The sequence below is a fragment of the Pan paniscus genome, chromosome 14 (assembly GCF_029289425.2).
Source record: "Pan paniscus chromosome 14, NHGRI_mPanPan1-v2.0_pri, whole genome shotgun sequence".
Taxonomy (NCBI): domain Eukaryota; kingdom Metazoa; phylum Chordata; class Mammalia; order Primates; family Hominidae; genus Pan; species Pan paniscus.
In genome coordinates, this window is record NC_073263.2 from 39,212,861 (window position 1) to 39,237,419 (window position 24,559).

The 24,559-nt window shown below is 32.6% G+C and overlaps 1 protein-coding gene across 1 annotated transcript in view; it reads left to right on the forward strand.

The window, feature by feature from the left end:
* The window catches only part of COG6 (component of oligomeric golgi complex 6), a 96,567-nt gene that overhangs the window by 26,238 nt on the left and 45,770 nt on the right, over nt 1-24,559 (forward strand). The window contains exons 8-13 of the mRNA XM_003806907.5: nt 318-411; nt 5,324-5,452; nt 5,529-5,620; nt 7,572-7,636; nt 12,439-12,530; nt 17,319-17,436. Coding sequence (XP_003806955.3) covers nt 318-411; nt 5,324-5,452; nt 5,529-5,620; nt 7,572-7,636; nt 12,439-12,530; nt 17,319-17,436 — 590 coding nt within the window. The remainder of the gene's footprint in view (nt 1-317; nt 412-5,323; nt 5,453-5,528; nt 5,621-7,571; nt 7,637-12,438; nt 12,531-17,318; nt 17,437-24,559) is intronic.

Below are 24,559 nucleotides of genomic sequence, written 5' to 3' on the forward strand. Positions count from 1 at the left end.
GTATATGGCAGTTATTAGGAAATACTTGTTCACTGGTTGGTTTCTTCAGGACTCTATAGTGTTTTATAATAATAAAATACAGCTTTGGGGCATACCTGATAGCATATGTGGTCATTTAAAGTTATATAACTACTTAAGCTTAACTTTTTGGTTTGGTTGACAGCATAAATTCGTTTTTGATTGGTGTATTCTCTAGGTTTTTCTGAGGATTTTTTTTATGGGGTGTTTGCCATAGAATTTAGACTCCTGGAATGCAACAGACATAATAAACATCTAAGCTGAATTTAACAAAAGTTATAATGTTAATTATTTTTCAGGTGAATGCAGAACATTGACACAAGAATCATGTGATGTATCTCCAGTATTGACACAGGCAATGGAAGCCCTGCAGGACAGACCTGTCTTATATAAGTTGGTGACTTTTTCTTAATTAAAAATGAAAGCCTACTTTTCTTTTGATAACTTACTTTAAATTTTAGTATTATCAAAAGCGTATATAATAGTTTGAGTAATATTTATAATAATTTACAACAGTACTGTTCACCTTAACTTGAATTTGTTTCATGGGGTATCAGCTTATTTGAATTTTACATACTATAGAATACAATATGGAAAGAGAAACCAAAGTGTCTCTGTATGTAGACTACCTCTTACTTATATAGAGGTTCAGTGACTTTTCCCCTGTCGTCTCATTAACTCCCTTAGAATTGTAAGTAACTAAAACTCCTGTATGAATGCTTCCCTACAGAGACTGAAGTCATATCAGTACTGAGAAATATGGTTATGCAGAGATGAAAAAAAGAATATTTAATATCAAGGTTCTGTTAATAGGATTTAGGAGGAGAGGGCCCAGGTCTTTGATCCTGTAATTGATGCCAAACAAGAGCTATGTGGTAATGTTTTAGATAAGAATTTAATGCATTTTGTATTTGTTGATATGTTTTTTATTATTTTATATTTTAATTTTATTCTCTTAATTTTTATAAAATAAAAGGTAAATACTTTCTTTAATGCCTGGAGTAGTATTAGCATAAGCTTTAGGTAGATGTAGGGGTTGATGATATTAATAATTCTGAAAACAGGAAACGAGGGGACTCTTACCAAGGTAGTGCATCCTGCTTTGAATCATCCCTTTCAGAATCTGTTTATACTATTTTTAGAGGACCTCCCCATTACTTTCTGATTGGAACACTACTTATCCTATCATCAGGTCACAGAACACAAATGCTGAACAGCTGTGTAAAATAATAACACCCCAGTGTTACTTACTGAGTACTATGTGTTAAGCACCATTTTAAATTCTAGAAACATAACGTCAGTAAAGCACTGCCCTCAAACTGCTTTATTTTATGGAACCAGAGATAAACAAATGCATTTTAATTGAATACACTAATTGATAGTCTAGAAGTCATGTGCCAGATGCTGTGTGGCTCAAGTATTCTGGTGTAGGGGAAAGAGATGAGCATCAGTGAAAGTTTCCTAAGGAATTAGGTATAAAGTGAGTTCTGAAGGCTGAATAGGCATTTTCCTAGAAGTAAAGGAAGAACAGTTTGCAGGTTGAGGGAACAGTAATGCAAAGATATACATTGAGAGATAATGCACCTTTGGGAAATTAATTGTAAAAGCTTGCACTGGCTATTGAATTAGGAGCAACAGCTGGATCATAATAGCCCTGAATGTTGTGCATATACATAAGATAAGTTAATGTTTACCATTGATCAGCAGCTTAACAGTTTATTCCTGCTTTAAAATTTCTTTCCCAACTTTTTCACTTTAACATATTGACACTAATTATGAGTCTTTTAGCACTTAAAACATTTGGCGTTTGATTTTAACAGCTGTTGCATTGTCTACAGATTAATTTATTCACAAGGTTAATCTTTTATGTATTTAAAAAAAAAAAAGCCTTTCTGTGTTTTGGGCACCTTTGTTTGTTTTCAACAGCTGACTTCTGCCATGCAAATAAATTTTCACTGAGTTATAGTTCTTTATCAAAACTTGGAAAGGAGCAATATTAAATGGCTATAAGGTGGGTTCTTGAGTCAAATTTCTTTGAGAAGTCCTTGTACCTTTATAAGCTTCAGTTTCCTTAGCTGTAAAATGAGGATAATAATAGTGCCTATTTTACAGGGTTGATGTGAAGATTAAGTTAGATCGTTCACTTAAGGCACTTAGTGTAATGCTTGGTACATCACTAAATTTTAGATATTATTTTTATTTTGAGAGGAGATGACTAGAAAGTTTTCAACTAAGGAGGGATGTATTTGAGGGCTACATGGCAATCTGGGAAAAAGCTTGAAAGATAAAGAATGGAACTATAATAGGCAAAGAAGGTTTATCTGTGAAGGGCATATGCTAAGAAGCAGGGGGCAGTAATGGCAATTTGGAAGATTTTAAGACACATTTAGAAGTTGAGTAGGAAAGTAAGTTTTTAAGACCAGATGATTAGAACAAGATGAATGCTAAAAAAGAGAAAATTGGCCTTTCATTAAGTAATTATTTTCAAAGTGGTAGTTTCCTTACATTTAGGGAAAACTTAATAATGTATCATGTTAACCACCAGATGGCACTATATGAACTTAATAAGTAATGTATAAAAGTTTCACTGTCCATTATTGTGTCTCAAATAATGTAAGTATTATATACAAGAAAAATGTCAATTATTGAAATCCGTGGGGAAAGTTGCCATACTCAGTGTTTCTTATGTGGTATATAACTGGAATGCTAATGCATTATTGACTTTTAATAATAAATCATGTACAATTATAAATGAAATGAAAAAATTTGATAATTTATTTTCTTTGGTAAGCGTTTAGAATATAAGTTATTTTAAAATGTAGTAATACATACAATGCTGATTTTTCTTCCTTCTTTATGTATTTGTTGTGTTTCAAAGAGGCACTTCTTTACTATTATCTTTTAATTTACTTTTTGATAAAAATTTTTCTTCTTTTAATTTGCTTTTTGACCAGAATTTCTTTAACTGTAGCTAAACACAATTTTTAAAATGAGACTTTTAATTTTAACTTGAGGTATTTGAGAATATTTACATAATTTGAACATTCACTCTGAAAAAGCTCCATTTTGATTTTTGATTATTGTTGGAAGAATGTCTGATTTTGGTCAAAGACTTTTTCTTCTGTCTCTGGGAAGGATGTTTCATGTCTAAAGATATTGAAGGTTCACGTGGCTTATGCTGTTTTTGCTTTAAATTATATTTGTTCTATAGGAGGATTGACATTAATATTAATGTTTATTGATATTTTATAGTATTGAACAGATGAAATTCCAGTGTTTGCCAGGCTTGGTAATTTACCCCCTATTTAAAATACACTGGATTTTAAGATTCACTGGATTCTGTTACAACTGTCGTCCCAGTGGACAGTCCTAGAAACAAATTATGCTGTTTATTTTTAATATAGTTAGTAGGGTCTTGGGAATGAGGATTAGCTATATATACTTAAAAAGTTAAACATTTGTGAATTTTATGCTGTGATAAGCAGTCATAAGTTCATTATTTCAGAGAATCAGGTGATCATTTAAAAGAAGGCATTCTTCACACTAAATGGATTAATAATTTAAGAGCATGAGGGAAAAAATAGCAATGAGCATTTTGGTTCTAATTTGTTTAAAAAATAGAAAGTAAATGCAAGGCAATTATGCAATTTAGCAAAACTTAGCTGGATATTGCACTTTCCCTTTTCTGTACTAGTATGTCACCACAGGGAATCTCAAAACCATTTCTTTTTAACGGAAAACAAACCCACAAAGAACCATAGTCTAGTTAATAGTAAACAGTCCTCAAAAAAGTTTCATATTCCTAAATATTTATAGCTATTTGCCAGTTCTACAGACTTTCTCTTTGATTTGGAAATAAACCGTCTTTCACATGTTTACCAAAATGTGGATTTTTCATCCAATTAACAGCATATGAAAGAAAGCTATGTAGCCTAAGATATTAATTATTTTGGGTATCTTGGGAAGTTTTGGTAATTTTTGTTTATATATAGGTTATTGACATAATTCTTAAAATTTAGTATGGTAGAATACTGTTTAGAGATTTAAAAGTTAGTCTAGAATCTGCTGACATCAAGACTGCTAAAATGTATTTTGTTTTTCTTTATACTTTTAAAATGGAAAGAACTTTCAATTGAGGGATGGATGTCAGGAATGGTGGTGATAATGGAAAACAAGGCTGAGTCAAGTCAAAGAAATGGGCACTCCAGAGAGCTCCAGGCCATTTTTATAAATTGAATCCCAAATTGTCCTATTCCCCAGTTAAAAGCTTTCCTTCCCTACCAGTTCCTTCACCTTAGAAAGCCTTTCCATGCCTTTTCAATTATAATAGGTGACTTCTTAATACATGTTTTTTAAAAAGGTATTTGCTTGTATATGTGTTTGGTCAGTAAATTTAAGGAACGTCTTTTATGTCTAATATTGGAGTCAAGATAAGCTTTTAAAAATGGATAGCAATTTTTGGAGCAAATTTTGGTGATAGATTGTGATAGTATGTGTAAAGAAGACTTTTTTAATGTCAATTTTGGGATTGCAGAATTCTTTTATTTTTTCTGAGACAGGGTCTTGCTCTGTGGCTCAGGCTGGAGTATAGTGGAGCAGTCACTGCTAACTGCAGCCTGAACCTCACGGGCTCAAGTGATCCCCCTACCTCAGCCTTCCGAGTAGCTGGGTCTATAGGCATGCACCACCATGCCTGGCTATTTTTTTTTTTAATAATGAGAAAGGGTTTCATTATTTTGCTCAGGCTGGTCTCAAACTCCTGGGCTCCAGTGACCACCTTCCTCGGCCTCCCAAAGTGCTAGGATTGCAGGTGTGAACCACCGCACCTAGCCTTGGATTGCAGAGTTCTAATTATAATCAGTTTTTGAGAACTGTTATGGCTTTATGTAAAACAGTAGAGCATCATGTTTTAGACTGCAAATATGTATACTGAAATATACCGAAACCTAGTATAGTGAATATACTGAAACCTAAAAAGTTAAGTCTTCCCACCTTGGCTTGATTTTCCTACTTTTACTAAGTCCATTGCTTTATCCCTTATTACTGCTGCCTCTGCTTTAGTCCCAAATCCCAGCATTGTTTCTTAGGAGGGGTAAAAGTTTTTACTTTTTGATTGAATTTTCAATGAGCTGAAGTTATCTCTTAAATATTTTTTTCTTGTTTGAAAGCAATGTTGCGTGACCGAATGTCTAAAGGAGCTTTAAGTGCTTTTTAAGTACTTGGTTGTCTCAGAAATTGCGTGAATAGTCTGATACAGCCACTAGAAACAACCCCAACCATTTTTTATATAACTTGTTTCTTCTAGATATACCTTAGATGAATTTGGAACAGCCAGAAGAAGTACAGTTGTTCGTGGATTTATTGATGCGCTCACAAGAGGGGGCCCCGGAGGTACACCTAGACCAATTGAAATGCATTCTCATGACCCTTTGAGGTATAGTAATCAGACAGCAGAAGAGGAGTTGATGTTTTTCCAAAGGAAATCTTCATTAACATTTAGTTTTCATTAGGTATGTAGGAGATATGTTGGCTTGGCTCCATCAAGCTACTGCTTCTGAAAAGGAACACCTTGAAGCTCTCTTAAAGCATGTAACTACACAAGGTGGGTCCACCAATTGTATTGCTAATGCCTAAATATAGAAAATAACACAAGCATCTCTGTTTCTGTTCTTGTTGCCATCTTCTTCACTTAGATAAACACCTTGATGGTACAATAAGCATCCTGATTACTCTTTCTCTTCTCTAGATTCTCCCTCATTCTGCTAATAGACTTTCTCTTCCATCACCTTTGTCCTGTCACTCAACTGTTCAGTTTTATAGTGAAACCTAGTGACCTTTCATATCAAACCTAGACTCCTCTGTGGCACTTTTAAGAAATTTCTGGAATATTTAGCATACATTTTCTCAAATCCTCTGCATGACACTTTAAAGGTACAAGGTGATATTATCTTAATTTTATCTGTGTGTAAACAGGCTGAGTGACTTGTTTTAGGTCTTTAAGCTACTAATTCTTTCATTTCTGCTACCCAGCCTCTTTTTTCATTCTCATGGCACTGTTTTAAAATTTTAAGACAATTATCCTATCTGTTAGTATGTTTCTGCATTGCTATAAAGGAACACCTGAAGATTGGTAACCTATAAAGAGGTTTAATTTGACTCACGGTTCTGCAGGCAGTAGAGGAAGCATGATGCCAACATCTGCTTCTGGTGAAGGCCTCAGGAAGCATAGATTCATGGTGGAAGGCAAAAGGGGAAGAGCCAGCATGTCACATGGTGATTGAGGGAGCAAGACAGAGAGATGGGGAGGTGCCACACACTTTTAAGCAACGCTGACTATTGTCAGGACAACACCAAGCCATTCATGAGAGATGCACTCCCATAGCCCGAACATCTCCCACAGGCCCCCATCTCCGACATTGGGGATTACATTTCAACTTGAATTTAGAGGGGACAAACATCCAAACTACATCACCATATGTACTAAATGTACTTAAAATTTTTGTCTTGATGTCAAGGAAGAAAAATAACTGTAGTTGAGAGTTGCTGATGTCTTGTTTACAGAATTCCAAATCTTCTTAGTTGTGATTACCTAAAGAGGCCTGTTTTAGAGTTTGAGGGTTTAGTGTATGATTTTAAAATGTTCTATTTTTGGTAGGAAGTTAAGAGAGACACTGTGGCTTGGTATCACTTGACTATTTTACATAGCTCAGCCACACATCTCTGTGGTTCACATTATCTGCAAGATGAGTCAGTGTTACAAATTGGTGGTAATACTAACTTTATAGCTTCTAACTCTTCAGTATCAAGATTAGACTCAGCATATATGTTAGATTGGCACAAAGTGTGCATCGTTAGGTTCTCTTTCTGTTATTATTCTCCTTACCCAGTTTAAATAAATGTGTTTCCTTAAAGATGTTTTAGAAAAGTATAAGGCAGTATTAAGGAAGTAAATAGATTGTAGTTAGTTGAAGTAGGTTATTCTACATGAATGACTTCAATCTTCTGGGCCTCAGTTTTTCCATCTGTGAAAATGAAGGTGATTACAAGCAGTAAATGTCAAATACCCAGTACAGAGTTTGATAAATAGTTGGTGTTTTGAAAATACCAGGTTTTCTATAAGATTTCAAGGTATATTTTTCATCTTTATACCCTCAGTGTATGTGCTAAGCAGCGCTGCCTGGAACAAGATGTTTGTAAAACAAATGCTAATACATCTTGGCATCACTTCATTCAATTAATACATTTCACACTCTTTTTTTCCTCTGTCTTATAACTTTAATCTTTTTCACAAAGAAATACTCATTTTATTAACTCAAAGTCAGATGAATTAACAAGGCTTTCTAGACACATTAGGTATTATCTCAATTAATATGTTAACACAATTAGTAATGTCCCAAGAGATATCAAACTTACTAAAATATTGTTATGGTTATTTTAAAAGTCATTAGTGCCATTAATTATATGTATTATATATTATTTGTTAGTTTTTTGAACTTATATGAAGCAAGGTATAATATGGAAACAAATATTAATTATGTAGTAATTAATTTTAGGTGTTGAAGAAAATATTCAAGAAGTTGTTGGGCATATCACTGAAGGTGTGTGCAGGCCTCTAAAGGTAAAATATTTTGTTTTTACATATGCTATATGGTACCTGCTTAAATTATTACCTTATTTATAGAAACTTAAGAAACTGATACCAGCTCAAATACAATCTATAATTTTTTCAAATTAGCACACTAATGTAGACTAATAAGAAACATTTTAAAATAATAATTGCCAGTTTTCTCTCTGAGAAAGAAAATTGGAAATATTTGTAGTTTGCATATATTGACCTATTTTTTACAGATTATATTTCCTGTAGTAATTTTTCTTATTCAATTGAGAAAAAAATCCATTAAATTTAAACAGCGAATCTATGAACTCTTAACAGAGAGATTTACTAAGAATATTTTGTTTACTTGATTGCTTCAAGCATAGAAGAGTTTTTGCTTGTCATAGCAATAAATAATGATTAATCCAAGGATAAAATAATATGTATTGGTATTATCATCAATACTGTTTATAGTGCAAGGAACAGAATTTGGAATCAAATTTGAGTTAGAATTCCCATATTGCCACTTAATTGTGTTTACTTATTGCATCCGCTTAACTCTTCTGCACCTGAAATATGCTCCGGTGGGACCTGTATATTAAAACACCTATCATCCAGGGTTGTTGTGAGGATGACTGTGTAGATGAAGTACATAGTTTATGATACTAAGTATTTAGCAGATGGTAAATACCTTTATTTTCCTTTATTAATATTTAGAGAATACTTGGCCAATGTTGGTTTACTTTTCCTTGTAAACCAACTTCCTTGATTGACTTTAATTTCATACATAGAAATTGAAATCCAGAAGTTTAATAATTAATTTTTCAAGAAATGAACTTTAAAATTAATTTTATTTTATTTCTAAGGTTTTTGTTTTTTTGGTATATGCTTCAGGCAAGGAAATCTCAGATGACACACTTTGTGACAATTGATTATATTGACAAATTTAACTGTTACTCTAACTTGATCTCATAGGACCTAACTGTATATTCAGTAAATAAATGGCAAAGTATCTTGAAATTATTTTACTTATTTCTCCCAAATGAAATATTTACTTGTCATAGTTTGATGTAGACATATATAACTTATATAAATGTTGTTTATTTTGTATACTGGCAGTTACTGGAAAGGTAGAAGAAGAGGAGGAATAAAATGAAATTTATTTTGCTATGCTTTTATACCTTTTTATAACTTCATATAGTTAAATTAAACTCCTAGTCACTTTGATAAGTAAATTTTACTTTATCTGCCTTACCTTCCCCCCTTCCTTGCTTATGTAATTATGTTTCTTTTTACAACTTTTCTGATTTTTGTGGGTACATAGTAGGTGTATGCTTTTCCTTTTCTTTTTAAAAAGTAATTTTATAAATACTGTAATTTTAGAATCTAAGCGTTATAATGGACTTTTCAGTTTCCTGTCCTGGTTTGAGTAAGAATTATTATATTAAAAATGTTTAAACTAATACCAGCCACTTGTATAAAGACTTTATATACTGAAGTCTGCCTTTGTTTTAAAATGTACTTAGAAATTCTCACTTCATCTTCCTTTAATGTACATACCCAGAAAGATCTTTATGGCAATTGTAGGACATTATTGTGATCTGCTGGCAAATTTAAATGTAAGTTGCCAAAGGTAAAGAAGACACTAGTAAGCAAACAAGCATCTTTTTGTTGTAAAATGAAGAAAAATTCCTTTTCTGAAATGGCAGAAACTTCAAATCTTTCCATATGATGATAATATGTATTGCATCCAGAGAATATTTAGCAGGTGTTCACAATAGTTACATATCAAATTAGCTTGATAGTGATATGTAATCCAGCAACTCTCATACCTTCCCTTCCTTATATACTGATAGACAGTGTTACAGTATTTTAAGAATTTTTTTTCTGTATGACCTTATTTGAGTATCTTATGTTTTCAGTGAGATAGTTGTTAGTTGAGGAAAAAAATTTCAACTTTAATTATTTTCTTTTGCAATTATAATTCTGATTTTTTCTAGTGATCAATCTGCTCTTGTAATCCCACTCATACAAAATTTCTTCTTCCTAATTGATAAGCAACTAAACTTTTTCTAATGACATATGATATTGGATGTTATGGCTACTTTTCTGTCCATCATTATTCTTTGTAGATATGAATTTTTTTTAGAATAAGAGATTTTGATTTTTAGAAACATAAAAGGTTATAGTGGTAATGGGAGATAATCCTTGAGAAACTATATATTTGATTTATTCTACCTTGTTTAATCTTCGTCTTAGTAAAGTGAAACATCATAGGTAGTAGATTAAATATTTGTAAATGTATGCATTAAGATAAGATCTGTAAACCTATTGCCAGTTTAAAGAATCTGTGCTCTAAGTTTAAGATTGCATATGTTGTGTAGGGGGTACCGTGGCTCATCAGCATCAACCTTATTACTTTGTACATGTCTTTATTCCAAAACTGTAGCTAGAAAGACCAGAACTAATATATTAAATTTTTTTTTCAAGCCCATGGGTATAAAATCCTTCTTTTATGTGAATGTTTTAGATTGCTGAGAGATTACCAGCTATCATTTGAATTTTCTCTTTTAATAAAAACTTTAGTGTAGTGTATGCTACAGACCTTAGATTATGGTGGGTTCTATGAAAGCAGGTATATGTAAAAGATCAATGACATGGAAAATAAAGCTGAATATTGTACACAATATAGTCATTGGACCCTCAGATTGAGGTATACATAGGAACAGATGTCTACCCTGAGCAGCTGTCTGTGATATTAAGGTAAAGTAGGTTTGTCATCATCTTTTTTAGTCCTCCCTTCTTCCCGTGTCCTCTTCATGAACACAAACCCACTCTCTTTCTCTTGCTCTCGCTTTTGCTCTAGCTTTCTCTCTGGCCTTGGAGAGGAGAGCCACTGTTCTGTCTTTCAGCTCTTCCCTACCTTCTCTGCTGTCAGGGTGCCTGAAGCTCATTTTGCTACTTTTAATATCTGCCTTTATGGTTGATGCTGCTTCTCGTAATGCAGTTAGGATTTATTGAGTGCTTATGATGTGCCAGGGTCTGTTCCAACATACTTTATATCTGAGCCATTATTCCCGTTGCTGCTTTCCAGCTCTGCTAATGATTTTTCCCTCCACTGTCATCACAGTGATAATTTCCAGTCAGTTGCTGCTACCACCACTCCTTTAAGTCTCTTTGACCTTTTTTTACTTTTTACTTTTCGTTTCTCTTGTCCTTTGTTGTTTCTCCTGTGACTGTTGGGTTTTGCTGAAAATGGTTACCCTCTTATATAGCTCTCATAAGACAGAGTGTTTATTTCTGTGTGGCAAACAAAGCATTCTTGGTGTATTATTTGTCAGTCTCCTGATTTTCCAGCCTTTCTCTGTTGTATTTTGTATTGTAGCTGTTGTATTCTTTATTGCCACTTTCCCTCAAAACCTTTATATTCATGGAGAGAGTTGGAAATTGTTTTTGTTTTTTCTTCCTTTCTCCCTCCTTTCCCTCTTTGCTTTTCCTTTCTTTCTTTCTCTCCCCTCTTTTCTCTCTTTCTTAAGGGAGTCAGAACTAAGAATATTTTCTTGATGCCTCAAAATTCTGGAAGGCAGCTGGCCGGATAGCTGAGATGTTGTTTAAAATCTGCTAGTAAAGAGCTGTTTGCCTACAACTAACATTTTTTATATTTTGCTGTAATAATTATATTAAAATTAAGAAAATATCACTTTTATTGATGTAATGTATAATTTAAGTCACTGTTAAGGCCTTGATTTAAAAATAAATCATGGAAAAATATATTTTTTAAGTTCAAATGCCATTCATGATCCATGATATTGTGTTAATTAGATAGTCTGTCACCTATACCAACAGATCAATTTCATAAACATATTAATGTAAAGGTAAATTGATTTCTGTAATCTAAGAGGTTTTCGTATGCAGATATAAAATCTCATTTTAGCAAATCACATTTGTTTTATGACATATGCCAAAATCTAAATACAGAGAAAGTTCAATTTTTAAAAGCATATATTAAACATCTGTTGTGTGTATACTGTTCTACCAGATGCTACAGAGATGTAAAATAGGCAGAAGACATAATGTCTATACTGTATTTGTATTAGAAACTAGTTAGGAAAGCAAGAAGATAGAATGTAAGCAGTAGCTTAAGGACAGATACAATATTTAAGTAAACGTTTATCAGTGTAGTTTAGATTGTATTCATTAATGAGAGAATGTAAAAGAAGGATCAGTGAGGGATGGAATTTAATTAGAAAAGATTCATATTTCCTAAATCTTGAGGCAGATCAAGTTAATCTTGAAGTAGATCTGATTTTTCCCTGGTAGTCTTATAATTTGGCAAATATGTTGGTGCTAATTCAAGATTTGCCTAGTTTTCTATTCTTTGATTAATAGACAAACTTGATATAATAATTTATAGACTGGAATTTATTTTATTTTTTTCTTGAATATTTAGCAATAAAGCATTATGTTTTCATTGATAATCTGTTTTAGGGATGTAACAGTTGCCTTTGCAATTTCGTATTGAACCAAATTCCATTATATACTGGTGATAAATCTCAAATGATCTCAATGTATTGACATTCCTGGTAACAACTGCCTTGAACCAAATTCTGCAAATAATGGGTCAGTTTTTTTGTAGAGTATATCTCTGTTAAAATGTTTGTTACTTTACCATCTTCTATGACTTACTACTCAGAAATTAGGAGGCATTTTGTGATCTCTGCAGTAATAAAATTTTATCTTTGTTATGCTATTCATACCATATGTTATTAATGAAGAAAAGTTATACTTTTAAGAAATGTTTACTTTCCTCTCACATATTTTAATAGGTTCGAATTGAGCAAGTAATAGTTGCTGAACCTGGGGCAGTTTTATTATATAAAATTTCTAATCTCCTCAAATTTTATCACCATACAATCAGGTAAGTAGAATGGCAAAATGTGCTTGCTAAATCCAGTGTGATATTTCTTTCAGTTAGAGCACAGTATAAGATTTTTTTTTATATTGTGTATAGTAATTATACACTAAGTATAGACTAAGCGTAACTAGTAGGACTTCCACACCATGTAAATCATTATATGCATATTATACATGCTATGCCTTAAGGTCTATTATTTCCTTTCTCCTTTTTTCTCCAAGCTTAACTACACACACACACACACACACACACACACACACACACACACACACACACACCCACCCCTTATATAGCAATATAAGTCTATAATGTAAGTCTTTATTGAGTCTTCCTGCATTGGTAAAAGACATCCAAGGCAACTAAAGCAACTATACCTTATACTCACAATAGAGCATAGTGAACGAAATGTTCTATTCTGGATGTAAATAACCTACCATATACTCACAATAGGGCATAGTGAATGAAATGTTCTATTCTGGATGTAAATAACCTAAATTCTTTAGCATTTAGTTTACTATAAGTGATAAAATAGAGCCATAGCTTTATCTTCTCTACATAACAGCAACTTTATCTGATTAGGAACCACTTGTCTTATATAAAATGTGATCTTTGACTCCAAAATATGCATTCATTTTTGCTTTACTTACGTGTTTTGGTGGTATACCCTTGAGTTTTATTATAACTGTCACTGTAAGACTGTTATATATGTAGTTATGTTAAAACAATGTCTTTCCAAGCCATATTTTTGATAGTTTTTATATTTTTCCATTAAATAATTATTTAAAAGTTATTTGTTATGCAGTATGCCAGTATCAGGAATAGTAGGCCAACTGTTAAAAATCTAAGAAGGATGTAACTAACATTACCAGGAAAGGTTCAGGGAGCACTAGTTTACAGAGTACCAAAAAACTGTGGTAAGGTTATCACCTACCCCTTAGTGACAGAGAGTAGCCACCCAGAACTTAACAGCTAGGGAATGGATTTCACATCTTACTAGTAGATTTTCAAACAAAACTAACAAGTCATAGTCTACAAAAATGATCAGAGATAGGATTTGGATTAGTCCCTTAATATTTTAGATATAAACTTGTTGTCATCATTCCCATAATTCAAAAGCAATGAATTAGTTTCAGTTGTAATATTATAGCATCCTGTAATAAGAGAATGATAAATACTTAGAAAACACAAGGGCAGCTGAAAGCTAGACATAGCAAATGCTGTGTTATAAAAAGATGCTGGTAAAATAATTTTAAAAATTGTTTATTTAATAATGTCCATGATGGGACTACATGAAATTTATTATTTAAAGATATTGATATCTTAGTTTCTAATTTAGAAAATGCTGGAAATAAAATAATTCAGATTCTGAAGATGACAACAGGTTTTTTTAGGCTCTGAGAATTATAATTTTTCTATCTTTGAAGATGATACTGAAGATGACAATTAAAATTTTTTTTATTGATTGTTTGCATGTACTTTGTCTACTTGTTCACACATTTCCTCATTTAGTCAATTAAACAGTTGACTGTATACTTGTCATTCTTCTAGGTGGTAAGGAAACAGTAATTAACAAAACAGAGCTTAAACTTACATTCTAGTAGGGGAGACAAGCAAGTACAAAATAATAATTTTAGGTAGTGGTAAGGGTACTGAAGAAAAAGCAGGAAAAAGGAAGTAGAAAGTATAGGCAGTGATCATACATGAGAAGATATATGTGTGTGTGACTGTTTTTGAGGCCATTCGATAGAGGTGATATTTGAATATGGATGTGAATAATATGAAGGAGTTGGGCATGAAAAGATCATGGAGAAGAGTGTCCAGGACAAAAATACACTCTGGTGCTGAAGCTAGGAAAAGCTTGCATTTTGGAGGACTAGAAAGAAGACCAGGAATTGGAGTGTAGTGAATTGGAAGGAGTAGGGGGAGATGAAATCAGAAAGGTAGAGAGAGGCCAGCTCACACAGGATTTTGAAGGCGATAGTGGATATTTCGATTTTATACTGAGTGGATAAGATTGGGGAAAATGTGAGGGTTTTGAGTGACCTGAGCAGATTTGTGTTATAAGGTTACTGTGTATATTCTGTGAATCATGTAGTGTAGTGAGACAAAAGGGAAAATAAGGAAGATATTTAGAAAGCAGTTTGTGCTCCTGAGAAGAGATGATGATGTTTAGACTAGGGTGATGGTCTTAGAAATGGTAAACAGTAGTTGATTTTGGAGATAATTTATGTCACAGCCAATAGGACATGTATACATACTAGATAGGTGAGGTATGAGGAGTCAAGGATGAATTTTTGGCTTTTGGTTTGAACAGCTGGGTGAATGGTATTGTTTGCTGAGATGGGGAATGCTGGAAAGGAACTGGTTGATGGGAGTGGTGGGTAATGAAGAGTTCCGTTCAGTTTTGGCCTTGTCAGATTTGATGTATCTGTGAATATACAGGAGATTATGAGTGATCAAATAATACAGAGAGAAATCAGGGCTGAAGCTAAAAATGTCTTAGTTTTCAGAAAATAGATGACACGATGCCATGGGAGTAGGTAAGATCACTTAAGAAATGAGTATAGATAAAGAATGGTTGCTAAGGACTGAGTCCTGGGAAACTCCAATATTTTGAGGTCAAGAAGAGGAGAAATGACAAAGAAAACTGGGAAGGAATAGCGGTGAAGTTGGGGAAGAAGCAGGAAGCATGCAAGATCTCAAAAAATTTACCTCTCATACATTAAAACTCCTAACAAAAGGAAGATATAGAATCCAGGAAACAGGGACTCGAGTATGCTTGGATTATATATCCTTTCCTGTAAAACTTTTCTCCCTGGAATTAATAAACACTTGGCTTTTGTACTTGTTTACTTTCCTATGCCCTTATCACTATTTTGGATCCAAGCTATTTAAGAGAACTCAACATTGCATTGTCTCACCATGTAGTCCAACAAGTAATCCGCCTCTCTCCTGCCCCTGTCTGATACCCTTCTTGGAGCCCTCATTCCCCTCCAGTCTAGATGTGTTGCCCTTTAGGCCTACTGCAAGCTGTTTGGCTGTCACACTGGGATTTATCTTCTTCACTAGCCTGTTCACTGGCTTGTTTTGGGTATCCCTGATTCTTTGGTCAGCTCTGAATAGTATTTACATGAGTGTAATGATGTAAATATTGAATAGTTATTTACCAGAACTCTGTGCCCTTGGCTATATTAGGAAGCCTGGGGAAGGTGAAGTTTGGGTGTGTTGTGGTGGAGGAGGAGAATTGTATAAGAGAGTTTAACTCTCATCTTCTACATCAGGGAATTTGTAGATAATACCTAAAACTGAAAAATCAAGTAATGGGAGTATAAGCATGTTGGATAGAAATATGGAATGAAATGTCAGAAGAAACATCTACAATTATCTGTACCAGTTACTGGAACATAATGAGTGTTCAATAAACAGTAAATTCTAGATCTGAATAACTGCAAAGTACAGCTGATAACTCCAAATTAAAAAAAAAATGAATGTAAATGTATGTTGAGTTCTCTCCAAATTTTTCATTAAATTATTTCCATTTGTTTTCATTTAATTTGCTTCCTCTGTTGCTTGATGTACACTTTTATTCGGAGAAATACTTGTTTTTATTGCATGTGCAGGCATGTGTGGGAATTCTATCCAGTTTATTTTAGTATTTGGCTTACAATATTTTTAACTGAAATACTTATTGTTTCTTTAAAATATAAGTATTATGGCTACTGGTTTAGTAATTTGCTAGTATTTTGCTGTTTGCTATATATATGCACTTTACTAATAATTTACATTGTTTTCATGAACTATGTAAGAATTTACCTAATTTATTTTGGTTTCGGAATTGTACTGAAATATTACATTTGCAAATATTAGTATTTGCTTTTATAATACATGTGGTATATGATTTATCAGTAAATTTGCTGTGTTTTAGCTTACTGTTTAGTAGTATTTAATGCCATTATATTCATCTTTAACAATCTAAAATTTTTTAGGCATGGAAGATGTTGTTATGCCTTTAGAAATTATAATTCCCTACTGGATTACAGCATATTTTCATAACCACATGAAACTTTTCCTCTAGAAGGTTGTTAAAATCACTTTTAGTATGTGAATTAGGAGGAAAAAAATGGGAATTGTTTTATATACATACTTGTCTTAGATCTTGGCAAAAATGGGAAACCTCCTTGAATGGGTCTAAGAAATAGCCTTATACAATAGCAAATTGAGGATTATGGAATGTACTAATGTAATTAGCCATTTCAAAATGCTATCAGACTTTTCAATTAGTCTAAATATACTGCTCTGTAGGCAGCTGTATAAAAATTGAGAAACTGATTTATAGGTGTGTTGTTGATATAGTATAACAGTTTTAATTAAAAGAATAACAGTATTTATACAATTTAAATATTTTATCAATAGAGCTGTTGATTCAGTGCTCTTCTTAAAATTAAAATTAACTGTCTTAGATAATTGAGACATATATTTACTCTAATAGAGGAAAAATAGAGATAGGGTTTTATATATCACAAATATCTGTTCTGACCCACGGTTTTGCTAAAAGAGATTGTGAAATATTGAAAACATAGTAGTTTGTTTTTATTTTTTCATCACCTAACTCAAAAGAAAAACAAAAATCCTGATTTTTAAAATATGAAACTAGAGTATTTTTAATTCACAGGTTATATTTTACATAAAAACTTTTATTTAAATCTAGATCCTTTTAAAGCATTCTACTCAGTTAAGGAACTGTTTTATTTCAGTTTCTGTTTTGCAACCTGAAATATTCTTTGCTTTTAGTGGTATTGTTGGAAATAGTGCAACTGCATTATTGACTACCATTGAAGAAATGCATTTGCTAAGCAAAAAAATATTCTTCAATAGCTTGAGTCTTCATGCAAGTAAATTAATGGACAAGGTATGTTTGAAAAATGTAATTATTAAATTATGTGAATGTTTCACATTAAAGATGTTTTAATGATTTTTGTATTGATTGATAACTTTTCCCATTACATTCTTTGTTCTTTTGAGTTCTTCCTGTCACCAACAACTTTCATTTTGAGATGGCTTACTGGACCTAAGTTGATAGTCTTTGTTCCTGAAACAGTATAACATTGAGTTATAATTGGAGATGGCATCTCAGGCTCCAATTTTACTACCATTTTTTTCTATCACAGAAGTTGTATAATTAAAGCAAACTTACTGTATTTAGCTGGGGGCTAAGATGACATACAGATTGGAAAACCAGAACTCTTACAAAATATTTTTTCCAAACAGCTTATATTTTTACCCCTGATGTTACAGTTTTGTCCTTATGAAATGTATGCTCCTCTGAGTTATATAATTATTTATGAAAACAAACAAGGGAAAACATCCCACAAAAAAACAAACAACAAAATCCTCAAAGAGTCCTGTAAGATCTAATATCTTAAATTGAGCAGGGTATTTTGGCAGGACCTTAAGGAATAGACTTACAATGATCAAATCCTTCTTTATTTTTGTTTCATTATTGAGAACATGAGTTTTTCAAGGATGTGTCACAATCACCATGCTGGCTTTTTAATTGTACTACTCTATCTAATAGGCTAGCTATATTAGGCCCAGATTTTGTAATATGGTATAAAATAGTCAGTAGCAATTTAGTCCAGAATACCTGGTCAATCTTCACTTTCCTAAGTTCAGTCTTCACTTTCCTAAGCCTTAATAGGAGTCTACTTCCTGACCCACATGCATGACTCAGATTCATTTGGAAAAGCAACATGAATTTGTGGAGCTGGAATATCTACCTTAATTTTTCTTGCCTTGTGTATTTTTGTTTGTATCAACAGTTTACTAACAATCATTTCTGGTTATATTTGTTATTATGAGTTCTTATTTAGACAGAACTCTTCTAAAATAATTTATACATGATACACAAACATTAAACATGAACAAATATGTGCTAGCTGTTGAGAGTACAAGGATGAACACTCAACATCTGTTGGCCTCATTAAGGTTGCTTTTCCTTTAGTGGAAAATGACCAAATAAGTCTGGTTATTATAGAATTCTATGATTTATGAAAGACATGTGCCTAGGGTATATGCTAGCAGCAAAGGAGGAGTATATTTAGCAAACTATCTGTACTCCTTTACAGAGAGGAAGCTTTCCATAGAGAGATGTAATAGAGTTGAACTTTGAAGGACAGGTAGGCTTTAGATAGGTGAGGAAAGGAGTGCATAGAGGTCATCTTAAATAGAAGAAAGAAATAGAATATGCTAGAACATGAGTATGAGTTACCTATAAAAAATTTTTTCATTTATTAAAAAATATCACTTGTAAAGTGATGTGTTTTATATATATAAGTGGGGAGGCTAGGTTGGAAATAGGAAAATTAAAGGAGTATTGAAACTGTTTTTATTCATACATGATCTAAGGGAAAGACTCTGGGAATAGGCAAGAGGGGACAGATTCGTGAAGGGTAAAGGTAAAATCTTCAAAACTTGATGACTGAATGTGGGTTAGTGAGAGGGAGTCATCTAGAATAATTCCTAGGCTAATCACGAATATCTAGAATGCAGAAAGAGGGTACAATTTGGGAGATAAAGATGGTATCATCTAAGTTAGATAAGTTGAGTTTGAGGTGCCTATGAGAGATCCCTCTGGAATTGGTCTAATCTAAAAGGGAGTGATACATTTGGATTTAGAGAGTTTTACATATAAGAGATAGTTGAATTCATGGGTTTGGATGAAGTCACTAGGAATAATTCTTTTTTATGAGTAGAGCTACCAGGACACAGTCTTGGGAAACACTGACGTTTAAGAGAAGGAAAAACATCAACAGTATGATGCTGAGAGAGGATGGCCAGAGAGGCAGGACAAAAATTAGGATAAGGTTTTATCAGAAAAGCCAAGAGAAGACAGTTTCTAGAAGGAGGGCATGGTTAATAATGACAGATGCTTTTAAAGAGTTCAAGTAGGAGGCTTGTTATCTTTGGCAATATATATGTGATAGGTGACCTAAATGGGCAATTTTAGTCCTGTGGTGGAGATAGGAGCCAGATTGTAGTACTTAGAAAAGTTCATGGGTAAGCATATTACCCAAAGCTTTACCAATTAGAAAACATATGGGCCTCAAGACTGAAAATAGATGCATTAGGCGTTTGTATTAAGAAATTTGAAACAGAGCAATAAAATAAAGATATATGGAAAGGATGGAATTAAATTTCCGTGACAAATTAGAAAACAAAAGCAGAATTATTTGTTGAAAAGATAAACAAAATTGACAAACTTCTAGCAAGTCTAATCAAGAAAAAAAGAAAATTAGAAGTTTTTAGAAATTAGAGACAATCCACAGATGAGAATTAAAACGTAGAGAGTACCATGTGCAGTTTTGTGCTAATCATCTGAAAATCAGAATAAGATGAATGCTTTTTAAGGTGACATAAATTGGTAAAATGTGAGTCAAAAGGAAGTGGAAAGTGTGAATATACCTAAGGAAGGAAGAAAAGTTATTAAAGAACGTGTTGCCAGGCCTAGCCTAGCCTAGCCTAGTTCAGATTATATAGAGAACTTCATTCATCCTTAGGAGGAACAGATAATTCTCCAGAACATGAAAAAATATGGAAAGCTTCCCAGTTTGTTTTAGGTAGTATAACACCAACATAAAACCTTTTAAAGATAGTAGTGGAAACCATAGATTAGTCACTTTTTAAGTTTTAAAACTTCAAAATTCAGCATTTATATATTAAAACCAAGAATGGTTTATTACATGAATATAAGAATGTTTCAGTGTTAGGAAATATACTAAATGAGTATATAAAATAAATTTTATATTCTCATATTTGATCACGTTGGGGAAAATCTTAATATTAAAACAAGTCATTGATGAATACTTCCTTAACCATATAAAGAGAGATAAAACTAACAGCCAACATCATAATTAATATTGACACACTAGTGGTTCTTCTATTTAAGTGAAGAACAAGAATGCTTGCCAATACTTTTAAATAGTAACCACGGTAGAAAGATGAGATAAAGAAATGAATTGTAAATATTTTAAAGGAGGAGACATTAGATTATTTATGGATGTTATGATAGTCTATTTTGAAGACCTAGGAGAATCAACTAAAAAGCTATACAACCAGAAAATGAATTCTAGTGAAGTCATTGGTGAAAAGATCAATATACAAATGTAATTAATTTTCTTATATACCAGCTCATGAGGTGCTCAATAAATACTGGTAACATGAATGGTTCAGTTCATTTTCTGCTGGCCTATATTCCATCACTATCTTGCCATTAGCTTTAAATCTCTTGCACCCTTGCCATTTTACCACATTCACTTTGCAAAACCACCTTGAGTTAATTCAATTTTTCAATTTTTCCTGAGCTCTGCTAAAGAAAATTACATCATACAGACAGGAATCACTAAAAATTGTCTCCAACATCAGGAAAGCCCTCCAGGAGGTCCAGCAAATACTGATTGTCCTTTGGCAGCCACTCACATTTACCTCACTTATTTTCACCCATTTCCTCAAATCTACCATACTACCTCCTACTGAAAAAGTGCCAACTCTTGCTAAAACTGGATAATGGACATTAAAAAAAAATCTTTACCAACATGACAAGCAAAAGCAACATTTTGTTGTTTTTCTCATTTGGATTTCTGTGATTCTAGTGAGAATGAACATTTTAAGATATGTTTTTGGCTGTTTGTGAATTGCTTGTTCAAGTCCTTTGCCATTTTCCTATTGGGTTGTCTTGTTCATTTCTGATATTCTTTATGCGTTAAGAATATTAACTCCATCATATATATTACAGACATTTTCTCCACGTTATCATTTGCCTTTAAAATTTGCCTGTAGTATTTTCTGACACATCAACTTTTAATTTTTTTATAGTTCAATAGAACTTTTTTTATAGTTTTTTTCCCTTGGGAGCATTCCATGCTTGAAAGTATTCCCACAAGAAAAAACATTTAGAATTTAATATATATTAAAGTTAGCATCTATTAGTGGGGAAATGATAGATTGTTTAATACATTTATTTAGATGTATTTTCTTAGGTGTTTCTATGTTTTCACTTTATTTATTTTTTTAAGCAACAGGGTCTTACTGTTGTTGCCCAGGATCGTAGCTCACTGCAGCCTTGAAGCTCAAGCCATCCTTCTGCCTCAGCCTTCCAAGTAGCTGGGACTATAGGTGCATGCCATCATGCCCAGCTAATTTAAATTTTTTTTTTTTTTTTTTTGTAGAGACATGGTCTCACTATGTTGCCCAGGCTTGTCTCAAACTACTGGCCTCAGGTGATCCTCCTGCCTCAGCCTCCCAAAGTGCAGGAATTACAGGTGTGAGCCATCACACCTGGCCCTAGTCTTGGTTTCACTTTTGCAACAAATTTTTAATCTACTGAAGTTTATTATTGTTCAGACTGAGAAGTTAGTATCTTATTCTTTCCCAAGTGGTTATCCATTTATTTTATTTTATTCCCCTAATAGTAAATTTCTATATATTTTATTAGTCATGTAAAAGTTAAAATGAAAGTTGCAACAAAACAGGAAAACATACAGTTGACTCCTGAACAACATGGGAGTTATGATGCTGACCCCTGTGAAGTTGAAAAAATCTGCGTGTGACTTTCGACTCTCAAAATCTAACTGCTAATTAGCTATTGACTGGAAGCCTTGCTAATAACATAAGCAGTCAACACATTTTTTGTTGTATGTATTATATACTGTATTCTTACAATAAAGTAAGCTAGTGAAAGGAAAATGTTATTAAGAAAATCATAAGGGAGAGAAAATATATCTACTATTCATTAAATGGAAGTGAATCATCATAAAGGTCTTTATCCTCATTGTCTTCACATTGAGTAGGCTGAGGAGGAGGAAGAAGAGAGACTGGTCTTGCTGTCTCAGAGAGTAGCAGAGGGAGAAGACAATCTATGTAAATGTGGACCTTTGTGGTTTAAACATGTGTTGTTTAAGGGTCATCTGTAATGGATAGTAAAAGGCAACTGAAGGATGACATCTTCCAATTAAAACTTTGAACAGAATGGGATGAAAATGAGGAAAGAAAGTAATTGTAATCTGAATTTATTAATTACCAATCAATATTGCAGCTTATATGAGTTTATAGCAGTGAATGGGCTCTGATCATTATTGTTGTTGTTTTTGTTGTCATTATTACTAATTGAACCCTGGATGTTTTTCTCAGATATGAACTGGGCCATATTTAGAGTTATTTTTACATTAGATTGCGACTGTATTATGATTCTCTTTACAACTCATATGTTGCTTGTATCTACAACCATTTCAGGTTTTTTGCAAGAATATCTTCCTTTCATCAAATTTTAATGTTCCATAATTTTATATTAGTTATATCTTTTACTTATTCTGCTTCTTGTAAATGATTTCACTTCCTCTAAAAACACTGTAGCTTTATGAAGAAAACAATATTTATTGTAGAATGTTCTTCATTAGCAAAGCACCCAAGTGGAAATTTTTGTTAATAGAATTTTAAGTGAATAGTATAATTGTTAGAAAGAATAGCTTTTAAAATAAAGGTATAGCCAGAGAGGAATTTTTAAAAATATGATTGCTTTTGTGCTTTTAAAAGGACATACTTGGGAGCTAATTCTTTATCTAGCATGAGAAAAAGGAAATTCAAGGACATAATTTTATTGAAAGATGTACCTTTTCCCTAACAAAGCAGTTTGAAGCACTTGAGTATTCAAGTAGGCATACTCCCTTCCTTATCAAGCTCTCCTGAAATATTCATAACTACAAATCTAGTGAAGTTTAAAGAGAATATGTATCTATACTGCAAAAGACACAGTGTTGTGTCAATTTAGGCTAGACTGACATTTTCTAAAATTATTTCTCACTATAGTAATAGTGCAGTTCTAATTGCAAGGATATAGCCTGTCTTAAATGAAACCCATATCAAGTTAATAGTAGTCAGGATTGATTTGCCCAGTCCTCTGGAGAAAAAAAAAACAAACCCCAAATGATTCTTTAAATAAATTGTCATTTAAATTCTAGGATATGGTTACTGCTTTGAATCTCTTTTTACTACTCATAGCATAGTATGTGGATTAGCAGCTTGGGCATTATATGGGAACTTACTAGACATGCAGATATCTCAGGTCCTGCTCCAGACCTACTGAATTGAATTATGCATTTTAATAAGATTCCCAGGAGGTTCATGTGCTCATTATAGTTTGAGAGGTGCTGTTCTGGTTGAATAGTTTGAGTTTTACATTATTCCTTACAGATGATTCTGCCAGGAAAAACAAACAAAAAACCAAATTTTTTTTATCTGAAATGCTTTAATATTTAAAAAAATAAAAGTGTGTAAAATAAGTTGTAATTTGAAATTATTTCAAACATGTTAGTTTGTAGTCCTAAATTTATCTTGGACAATTTTATTGACTTAAAAACTTAAATTCCACATATTGTCAATTACTAGAATGTACGTATTTAGAGCAAAAGGAATGTATATATTTATATATATGTATACACACACACACTTCTTTTATATATATACTCCTTTATATATGTGTATATATATATTTAAATATATATAGAGAGAGAATGAGGAAATTAGTTTAAAAATATGAGGACTTTGTGTTTGGTTGGCTAGTCTTTATTTTTTGAAAGCAAATGGGCGAAGGGCCTTCTAAGAAGCTACACAGCAGAAAATTATAGGACCTTAAATGGAAGATAGCTGAAAGAATAAAACTAAAGTTGGTAGTGGGATGAAGTTGTAGGAACAGCTTTTGGAATTTTTATGGTGCAACCCTTTTATTTTTCTCTAGTAAAAGTCAGAGCACCTAAACTACAGAAGGGATAAAAAGTAAATAGTCACAAGAACAATGAGGACTTTTGTGTACAGCTCTACACATTTAAAAAAAGAGAGGTTCTAATATATGGAATATGAAGTTTTCAATAGCTTAAATGCTTTTTTTTAAAAATGTATTGATTGATTAATTGATTGAGTCAGAGTCTGTCTCTGTCGTCCAGGCTGGAGTTCAGTGGTGTGATCTTGGCTCACTGCAACCT